Source organism: Chiloscyllium plagiosum, chromosome 10 (genome assembly GCF_004010195.1).
Source record: "Chiloscyllium plagiosum isolate BGI_BamShark_2017 chromosome 10, ASM401019v2, whole genome shotgun sequence".
In the NCBI taxonomy this organism is placed as follows: domain Eukaryota; kingdom Metazoa; phylum Chordata; class Chondrichthyes; order Orectolobiformes; family Hemiscylliidae; genus Chiloscyllium; species Chiloscyllium plagiosum.
In genome coordinates, this window is record NC_057719.1 from 64349340 (window position 1) to 64360037 (window position 10698).

Consider the following 10698-nt stretch of genomic DNA (forward strand, 5'->3'; position numbering starts at 1 on the left):
AAGGAATTCAGTGAACAAAGAGCTGATTGATTATTACACTACCAGTCTGGATTGCTAGTCGTTTGCTTTACCATTCTCTGGCTGTGTCAAACTGTACCATTGATTCATGGCTTGGTTTGAATCACTTCCAGGTTTTCAGGATTTATTATATTTGCTGTCAATATTTTTCATTCACTGTGGTGTATAGTGCACCCTGTCATCACAGGAACAACCCCCCTATAAAGACAAGAAAGGCTTGAGGAACTTGTTTGTGTTTGGCTTTTATTTGATGTCAGCACAATGAAATTTTAATCTAATTATGGTATCAGTATTAGCCTGCTGACGTGCACATTATCAATTGTGTCTTGCAGCTACAAGATTTTATTGCTCTCTGCCTTTCAGCATTATTAGCAAGGTCAGTATTTCCCACGTTAGCCCCATGCCCGACTCGGGATGTAAAATACTTTGTGTATCCCTGAGTGTAGGAGACTTGAGGGGTGACGTTATAGAGGTCTATAAAATCATGAGAGGCATTGCTAAGGTAGATAGCCAAGAGCTTTTCTCCATGGTAGGGGAGACTAAAACCAGAGGGCATAGGTTTAAGGTGACAGGGGAGACATACAAAAGGGTCAGGGGGGCAATTTTTTTCCACATAGTTTGTGGTGAGTGTCTGGAATGGGCTGCCAGAGCATTAGTGGAGGCGAGTACAATTTTGTCATTTGAGAAACATTTGGACAGGTGCATGGATGGGACAGATATGGAGGGATATGAATCAGGTAAATGGGGTTAAATTAATTGTGAAAACTGGACGGCATGGAAAGGTTGGGCTGAAGGGCCTGTTTCCATGTTGTAAACCTCTATGACTCTTAAAAAACAGTAAACAGTTAACCAAGAAGTGTCAGCTTTGCCAGTAATAGATTGCAGTGAATGTTTAAAACAGAATAGAAAAAGTGCTGCAGAAAAATGACCTTTTTTGGAAAGGCATGAGTAATGTTGGAGGATATTATGCAAGATATTGGTTTACCCATTATCCTGTTTCATCTTTGTGTAGAATTTAAACTGAAAAGTGTATTGGTATTTTATTAGTAAACACTCCTGTTAATGTTTAAACAGTTAATCAGTATAATTTTAATAGGTTAAACAGAATTTTTTAAAACAATATTTACATCCCTACTCTTGATTATCTGATTATAGGATTAAAACTGCAATAATTTGAATAAGGGTTATATCCCCTTTATATTTATCTCATTTACCTTCCCCTTTTCTACAAATCTTTATGCTCTATTTTTGATTTCTTCTTTTGTTCAGTCAATGTTGTTGGTCCTCCTGTTAAATATGGAGGTAAAGTGACCATACAGTATTTCTGCCATTTTGCTGCCTTTAACTTGCACCTTATCTATTGTGCACCTTTGTAGCCTTTCCTGATTTCTCTTTGATACAGTCTGCAAGATACTTCACAGTTCTTTGATCATTTAAGTAATCTAAGTCAAATAAATAAATCTGCAGCAAATGGGACAAAAATATCATTTGTTTTTTTAATTACCTTTCATGACATTTTTAGCAAATTGGTGTATAGACTTAGTGTTGGCAAGATCCAACTCCCGAACAATGACTTGTTTATTCCCAGTGTCTTCCCGAATCTCATGGGCTGCAGCTTCTGCCTTGGTCAGATCTCTGCAGGCTATGATTACCCGAGCACCTGTGAAGAACCAAATGGACAGGATTTCCTGCTTTAATTATGATTTTTGATTAAAACATACGGGTGGTACGTTGGCTCAGTGCCTCACAGCGCCAGAGACCTAGATTTGATTCCACCCTGTCTGTATGGAGTTTGTACATTCTCTTGGTGTTTGTGTGGGTTTCCTCTGGATTCTCTGGTGCTCTGGATTCCTCCCACAGTCCAAAGATTTGCAGGTTAGATGGATTGGCCATGTAAACTACTCTGTAGTGTCCAGAGATGTATAGGTTAGTTGAATTAGCCATGATGAATGCAGGATTATGGGGATAGGGTGGGATGGCCTTTTGGGGGGGGTTGGGGCTGTCTTGAGGCAAATGCGCTCTTTCTGCACTGTGGGTATTTATGATTCTGAAAACAAATCATATATTTAGGTAATATGGATTTAGTTCTGTCCTGTATTGAAGTGTGAAAAATATTACTGCAAGGACACATTTTGATAGGTGAGTTGAGGTGGATTTGCTGCTTTCTCTACAGTAGCTGGTTTCTATACCAGAGAGCTCTGCTGGTGTCAGTTTGAAAACCACCTTTGAGAATAAGAGGGAAGGGGGCAAAAAAAGTTAAATGCATAGTTTTAACTGAGAAGGTACAAACATTGTTTTGCTGGTGGTTTAAATTGTTTTTCTAACCGCCTGCATTTAGATAATTTGTTTTTTGTTGTTTTATGTCTTGTGTAGTAAACTTCTGTTGTTGAAGAAACTCTGCAGCGTCATGTTTGTAACTGACCAAAACTTTTAAAAATCATAATCCATAACATATACTCCAAGATTAGCTTATCTATCTCTTGGTTTTAACTGTTAACTTGTGAATGGCTTGAGGATTTGTCACAGTCCACCCTCTCCACCCCCATCCTTGGCTCTCCTGCTTATTCGGTGCATGTTCCCACACTTTGTATGAAAACGACATTCCCATTTTCCCCAATGGCTGAATATAAATGAACAGGCCCAAAAGGCACTGAACTAGACAAGTATTTGAAAAGGAAGACAGTCCTTGAGAGAGTAACTCAAGGGAACTGTCAGTAAAAAGACATGAAATGGTGAAACCTTTTGTATGTGTTTTCACTGTGGAAGACTTAGAAAATTTCTCAAACTTGCTTGAAAATCATGAAGTGAATGAAAGGGGGGTGGGGGGAGAACTTAAAGCAATCACAGACACTGTGGGGAGAAAAGCACTGGGAAAGTTATTTGAGCTAAAGGCTGACAAATCTGAGTTCAGAAGAAGGGAATGTGGTGAGACCACACCCGGAGAATTGTGTGGAGTTTTGGTCTCATTATCTAAGAAAGGATATACTTGTCATTGAGGGAGTGTAGCAGACATTCACCGTATGAGAAGAGATTGGTTCGACTGAGCCTGTATTCACTGGAGTTTAAAAGGATGAGAAGGCATCTGATTGAAACATAAAATTCTAACAGGGCTGGACAGAATAGATGTAGGTTTTCTCTGGTTGGGGCCAGTCTCAGGATATCACGTGGACCATTTTGGACTGAGCTGAGGAAAAGTTACTTCATTCAAAAGGGTAGTGAACTGTAGAATTCTCTAACACAGAAAGCTGTGAAGGCCAAGTCACAATCTATTCAAGAAAGAGAGAGATACATTGCTAGGTTTTAAATACCTCAAAGGTTATATGAAGAATGCAGGAATAAGGCATTGTGATAAAGGTTTAATCATAACGGTATTGAATGGCAGAGTAGGCTCGAGGACCCATGTGGCCCACTGCTGCTCCTAGTTTGTGTTTTTACAAAGAAAAGAAAAATGGTTAAAGTTTTTCATGCCAGACTGTTGGAGGGTTTACAGTTTAGCCCACCGTGCTACTGGTTTCCTGCTGTATAATGGTTGAGGGGGTCAACCTGTTTGACTCTGCTTTGTCAGCACATCATAAAAGATGATCACTACAATCATTTTAAGGTAGAAAAATGAGAAAAAAAACCTTAACATTTGTTTTTTTTTTAAATAGCTCACATCTTGTCCACTATAATACTTTTCAACCCATAATGCATTAACAGAGACAGATAAAAGTCTGGAGCTTTCCTTGACACTTTTGTTTAGAGAGACTAGAACAAACATTTAAATGATGGTAATGTTTCTTCCAGAGGAAATGCAGAATATTTGTATCTTCTCCTCTGTAAAACTCTAAAATTCTTTTTAAAAAGCCACTCTTAAAAAAGGAGGGAGAGAGAAAATGGGGAATTATAGGCTGGTTAGCCTGATGTCTTTGGTAGGGAAAATGCTGGAGTCAATTATTAAGGATGTAATAACTGAACATTTGGAAAGTGGTGACAGAATTGGTCCAAGTCAGCATGGATTCACTAAAGGGAAATCCATGCTTGTCAAATCTGCTGGAAGGTTTTGAGGATGTGATTAGTAAACTGGACAAGGGTGAATCAGTAGATGTTGTGCATCAGGACTTTCAAATATGGATAGAGAACTGGTTGGCAGATAGGAAGCAGAGAATTGGAACGGGTCCTATTCAGAGTGGCAGGCAGTGACGAGTGGGGTTTCGCAGTGTTCAGTGCTGGGACCCCAGCTGTTCACAATATACATTAACAATTTGGACGAAGGAATTGAATGCCATATCTCCAAATTGTGAATGACACTAAGCTGGGTGGCAGTGTGTGCTATGAAGAGGATGCTCAGAGGCTGCAGGGTGACTTGAGCAGACTGGCTGAATAGGCAAATACTTGGCAAATGCAATATAATGTGGCTAAATGTGAAGTTATCCACTTTGGTCACAAAAACAGAAAGGCAGACCACTATTTGAATAGTGGCAGTTTAGGAAAAGGTGAGGTGCAACAGTCTCTGAAGGTTGGCATGAAGGTGCAGCAGGTAGTTAGGAAAGCTAATGGCAAGCTGGCCTTCATAGCAAAAGTATTTGAGTATCGGACTAAGGACTTCTTGCTGCAGTTATACAGGGCCTTGGTGAGGCCACACCTGGAGTATTATATACAGTTTTGGTCTCCTAGTCTGAGGAAGGACATTCTTGCAATTGAGGGAGTCCAGTGAAGATTCACCAGACTGATTCCTGGGATGGCAGGACTGATACATGAGGAAAGAGTGGGCTTGTATTTGCTGGAATTTAGAAGAATTGGGGTGGGAGGAATCTCATAGAAACATATAAAGTCCTGATGGGTCTGGACAGGCTAGTTCGGGAAGAATGTTTTCAATGTGTGTAAGGCCAGAACTAGGGGTCACAGTCTAAGAATAAGAGGTAAGCCATTCAGGACTGAGAGGAGGAAGAATTCTTCACTCTGAGTTGTGAACCTGTGGAAGTCTCTCCTACAGGAAGCTGTTCAGGCCAGTTTGTTAGATTTTTCAAGAGGGAGCTGGACATGGCCCTTGCAGTTAAAGGGAACAAGGGGATATGGGGAGAGGGCAGAAATAGGGAACTGAGATTGCATGATCATCCATGATCATATTGAATGGTGCTGCAGGCTCAAAGTGCCAAATGGCCTACTTCTGCACCTGTTTTCTATGTTTCCGTAACTTCACTGCTTAATGACATTGAATGCATCAGGGTTCATTTGTGCAAACATGTTTGCTGTCACATTCAAGTACTCCTACAAGATAAAAGAATTGCTCAGCAAATACCTTACCTCTCTGTGCCAGTTCCCGTGCTGTTTCCTTTCCAATCCCAGTGTTAGCCCCAGTGATCAAGACAGTTTTTCCATCTAGCCTTGCGTCAGATGTACACACTCCCCCACCAGCACATCTTCTGCAAAACAATTGGAAAGTATGATTTTATTTTGCTTTCCTTGAGTGCTGTTGCCAAAAGTATAAAGCTTTGTCAATTTAACATTCATTTCAACGACCCCAGTGTTACGTTCTATACTGAGACTCCCTACAAAGTGAAATATGACCACAAACCCTCAGAGACTATGAATAAGACAGTTGTCTTATGAGGTGCTTTGGCATGATGCTCTGAGGGGACATCAAATTTGAATAATTGACAATACACTGGGGACAGAGAAAATGAATTGGAATTTTTAACAGTGTAAGCCTGGACTTGATTTGATTAGGCAGGAATGAGTACCGTAGATACTGGGGATTAGAGTCAAGATTAGAGTGGTGCTGGAAAAGCACAGGTCAAGCAGCATTCGAGGAGCAGGAAAATCAATATTTTGGGCTGGAGCCTTTCATCAGGAATAAAGCTGGGAGCCTCGGGGGTGGAGAGATGAATGGGAGGGGCTGGGGGGGAAGGTAGCTAGAGCGCAATAGGTGGATGGAGATGCGGGTAAAGATGATAGGTCGGAGAGGAGGGTGGAGTGGATAGGTGGGAAGGAAGATTGACAGGTAGGACAGGTCATGGGGATGGTGCTGAGCTGGAAGGTTGGAACTGGGGTAAGGTAGAGGGAGGGGAAATGAGGAAACTGGTAAAGTCCACATTGTTGCCATGGGGTTGAAGGGTCCTGAGGCGGAAAATGAGGTGTTCTTCCTCCACGCATAGGGTGGTGAGGGAGCGGCGGTGAAGGAGGCCCAGGACCTGCATGTCCTCAGCAGAGTGGGAGGAGAAGTTGAAATGTTCAGCCATGAGGTGGTGGGACTGATTGGTGTCCCGGAGATGTTCTCTGAAGCGCTCTGCGAGAAGGCACCCCTTTTCCCCAGTGTAGAGGAGACCACATCGGGAGCAACATGTCAATAAATGACATGTGGAAGTGCAGGTGAAACTTTGATGGATGTGGAAGGCTCCTTAGGGGCCTTGGACGGAGGTCAGGGGGAGAGATGGGGGAGGTTTTGCAATTCCTGCGGTGGCAGGGGAAAGTGCCAGGAGGGATGGGGAGGGAAATAAATCACTGGTGTTGGGTCCATTTGGAGGTGGCGGAAATGTCAGCAGATGATGCGATTTATGCGGAGGTTGGTGGGGTGGAAGGTGAGGACTGGTGGGGGTGGGGGGTGGGTGAGTTCCGTCCTTGTTGCAGTTGGAGGGGTTGGGTTCGAGGGCAAGGGTGTGGGCATGGATGAGATGCGTTGGTTTGGATTACCTGAAGAGATCAGTGAGGAATTTTATTTTTCACGTTTTGGTCTAAGAGTTCTTTACCCAGTCATTTGTGGGCACAGTGGTTAGCACTGCTGCCTCACAGCGCCAGAGACCCGTGTTCAGTTCCCGCCTCAGGCGACTGAATGTGTGGAGTTTGCACATTCTTCCCAGTGTCTGCGTGGGTTTCCTCCGGGTGCTCTGGTTTCCTCCCACAATCCAAAAATGTGCAGGTTAGATGAATTTGCCATGCTAAATTGCCCGTAGTGTTAGAAGGGGTAAATGTAGGGGAATGGGTTTGGGTGGGTTTACTTCGGCAGGTCGGTGTGGACGTGTTGGGCGGAAGGGCCTGTTTCCATACTATAAGCAATCTAATCTAATCATCTTGCGCCTCCCAGGAGATTGCATTTGGCAGAGTTGAGGGGAAATGTCTTAACATCATGAAGATGTAGGCTTGGACAATAGACATTAGTATTGATAAGTGGTAGTATATTCCTGTCTGCCATCCTAGCATACTTGTCACATATGTCTACCGAACCCTTGTTATATAAATGGCAAGCAAGTGCACCATTTAATGTAAAACTGAGCCCTGGAGATGAGGAAATGGCATATTTAATAATAGATTTCCAGGAGATCACTGGCTGCTAGTGGCTCTCAAAATTTTCTTCTGGTTTCATAAATCCTTGATAGTTAAGTTAGAAATATTGCTATTCTTTTGGCCCTGCTATTGCCCTGATATAAAATAACTGGCACAGTTATATAATGCTGTTAATTAGAAGAAATTGCCCCAAGGCACTTCACAGGAGCCACATAAAAGGCAGTATCAGGTCAGATGGCCAAAGACTGAGGTGAAAGCGAGGGCTGCAGGTGCTGGAGGTCAGAGTCGAAGAGTGTGGCGCTGAGAAAGCACAGCTGGTCAGGCAGCATCCAAGGAGCAGGAGAATCAGTGTTTCAAGCATAAGCCCTTCATCAGGAATGAAGCTTGTGGCCCAAGGGGTCTGAGAGATAAATGGAAAGGGGTAGGTAGCTGGGAATGAGAAAGTAAAATTAAGGTGGGGGTGAAGGTGATAAGTTGGAGGGGATAGGTGGGAAGGAAGATGGACAGCTAGGACATTTCAAGAGGGTGCCCAGTTGGAGGGCTGGATCTGGGGTAAGATGTGGGAAGGGGAAATGAGGAAACTGGTGGAATCCACATTGAGGTGGAGAGGTATGCAGAGGGTATTCCAAAGCTGAATCATTTTGTAGTAATTTGAATAAAGTCATTAATTTCTGTGCTTAATCTCAGACCTGGCTGTAATTTAATGTGTTGAGGAGCAGCTAGGTTGGCAAAACCAGGCCAGATTTTGCCAATGTGATTAACTCTTAAACTGTTCTCAAAGGCAATTAGGAATGGGCAACAAAGTCCTGCCCTGCCATTGACACCTGTGCCAGCATCCCGTGAAAGAATTAAAAATACAAGGATGGAGAACGGGCTAAAACTTACCATATTTTGGCTAGGTATCAATTTTGTCAACTTTCATGTAGGGTATCTCTCCAAAAGGCCTGATGAGACAATCTTCTCTCTGCTGCTTCATGCTATCTATCTATCTCTGACACTATACCCACCTTTAACCAAGGCTCATGCTCTACCACCCTCACACACCCACTAACTTCAAATGCCCCTTGTGCTACCTAACCACTTGCTTGGAACATCTGACCACCACTTGCATTAGGACTAACAGCTGTGCCATCCACTTCCATCCCACTCAATCCATTCCCTTCTCTCATTCCAGGAGAAAACAGCCCATAGTATGTCCTGCAAGTACAAAGGCAATATCTACAGCGTGTGCAGCCAAGCAGACTGTAAGAAAGGCATTCTAATTCTGGTCTCCCTGTTATAGGAAAGACATTGTTAACCTTTAATGGATGCAGTAAAGATTCACAAGGATGTTGCCATGGTTGGAGAGTTTGAGCTATAGGGAGGGACTGAGTAGCCTGGAGCTGTTTTCCCTGGAGCTTTGGAGGCTGAGAGGTGACCTTATAGAGGTTTATAAAATCATGAGGGGCATGGAAAGGGTGAATAGCAAAGGTCTTTTCCCCAGGGTAGGAGAGACCAAAACTAGAGGACATCAGTTTAAGGTGAGAGGGGCAAACTATAAAATGGACCTAAGGGGCAACTTTTCCACAGTGGGTGATAGGTGTATGGAATGAGCTGCTAAAGAAAAAGTGATGGAGGCTGGTACAATTGCAACATTTAAATGGCATCTGGATGGGTATATGATCAAGAAAGGTTTAGAGGGATATGGGCCCATTGCTGGCAAATGGGTCTACATTAGTTTAGGATATTTAGTCAGCATGGACGATTTGGACTGAAGGGTCTGTTACCATCTCTATGATGGCACCTCGAGAGCAGATGAAGTTTAAAATTGCCAAAACTGCCTCCAGGAACCCTCACTAAGTTAGGTGTGAACTTCTTTGGGGAAGTGTCAGCTGTTTAGGGTCAGTAAAATCTGATGGGTACTGGTCGTAGAGAATCACCAGGAGACGCAGAGAGTTTTCCAAGAGGATGATCTTTTATTTGCAAATAAAAGCACTGACAATCAGGATGCGAATTTTTCATTTCCCCCGAACCTTTTTTTATACCTTTTTGTTATCATGTTTTCTTCAGGCTTATCGGTATGTCCAATTGTGTTAGTCAGGGCTACCTTACTACAGGCATGCCACAAACCAATGATGTTAGTTCATGTTATCTCTCTGCTTCTGTCACTTATGGTATTTCCTACTTCAAACTTAGTTCTACTCTACTATATCACAATTAGATATTTACTATCACATCTGCCACAATGGTCTTGAACCTCAGGCTGATTCTGCTAACTGCTGATTAGATATTTGCTGTCACATCCTGCCGCAATGGTCTTTTGGCTCAGGCTGGCTCTACTAATTGATTTGGAGACGCCAGTGTTGGACTGGAATGTATAAAGTTAAAAACTGCACAACACCAGTTTCAGTTTACATCACACTGTAAACTTGTGCTATAAATTATGTGCCTTACAATCTTATTCTCCACAAGCCCCTGATGAAGGAGCAGTGCTCCGAAAGCTAGTGCTTCCAAATAAACCTGTTGGACTATAACCTGGTGTTGTGATTTTTAACTTTCTACTAATTGATGTAGCATTCCATCGATCCTTCACTGTAGTACTTTGATTAATGTAACATTTCACAGACCCCTTGTAACATTGCATCAGTGATCTTTATGCTTTAACCCTTCACATGCCCTTATGTTCTTTATTTTCCATATACCTCACTGCCATGTCACTGCAGCTGGCCAAGACAGAAATTCCCCAGGTGACTGGCATTCGGAGGACTGCCGGAGACCAGGCTCCTGTTCAGCATCAGGTTGGAAAAGGCCCTGAGACGGCAGCAGAGATTTGGTCAGGGCCCACAAGGAGGAACAGAACTGCCTCCCTCAGGGCATTGTGAGTCAACACAAGCAGGTGGATTGCAGAGGTTCAGGAAGGCAGCTCACCATCACCATTTCAAGGGCAACTAGGGACGGCTCATAAATGTTGGCCAGCCAGTGATACCCACGTCCCGCAAGTGAATAAAAGCAAAAGGAGTGGCAGACATAGAGTCATAGAGATGTACAGCATGGAAACAGACCCTTCGGTCCAACCCGTCCATGCCGATCAGATATCCCAACCCAATCTAGTCTCACCTGCCAGCACCTGGCCCACATCCCTCCAAACTCTTCCTATTCATATACCCATCCAAATGCCTCTTAAATGTTGCAATTGTATCAGCCTCCACCACTTCCTCTGGCAGCTCATTCCATACACGTACCACCCTCTGCTGCCCCTTAGGTCTCTTTTATATCTTTCCCCTCTTATCCTAAACCTATGCCCTCTAGTTCTGGACTCCCCGACCCCAGGAAAAAGACTTTGTCCATTTTTCTTATCCATGTCCCTCATAATTTTATAAACCTCTATAAGGTCACCCCTCAGCCTCCGATGCTCCAGGGAAAACAGCCCCAGTCTGT

At 43.3% G+C, this 10698-nt stretch overlaps 2 protein-coding genes across 2 annotated transcripts in view; one reads left to right on the plus strand and one right to left on the minus strand.

The window, feature by feature from the left end:
- The window catches only part of rdh12 (retinol dehydrogenase 12), a 29191-nt gene that overhangs the window by 7403 nt on the left and 11090 nt on the right, over window positions 1–10698 (minus strand). The window contains exons 2-3 of the mRNA XM_043697962.1: window positions 5305–5423; window positions 1523–1678 (exon numbers count right to left, since the gene is read on the minus strand). Of these exons, the coding sequence (XP_043553897.1) occupies window positions 1523–1678; window positions 5305–5423 (275 nt within the window). The remainder of the gene's footprint in view (window positions 1–1522; window positions 1679–5304; window positions 5424–10698) is intronic.
- The window catches only part of vti1b (vesicle transport through interaction with t-SNAREs 1B), a 31054-nt gene continuing 20733 nt past the window's right edge, over window positions 378–10698 (plus strand). The window contains exon 1 of the mRNA XM_043697965.1: window positions 378–394. The gene's annotated coding sequence lies outside the window, so the exon portion shown is untranslated. The remainder of the gene's footprint in view (window positions 395–10698) is intronic.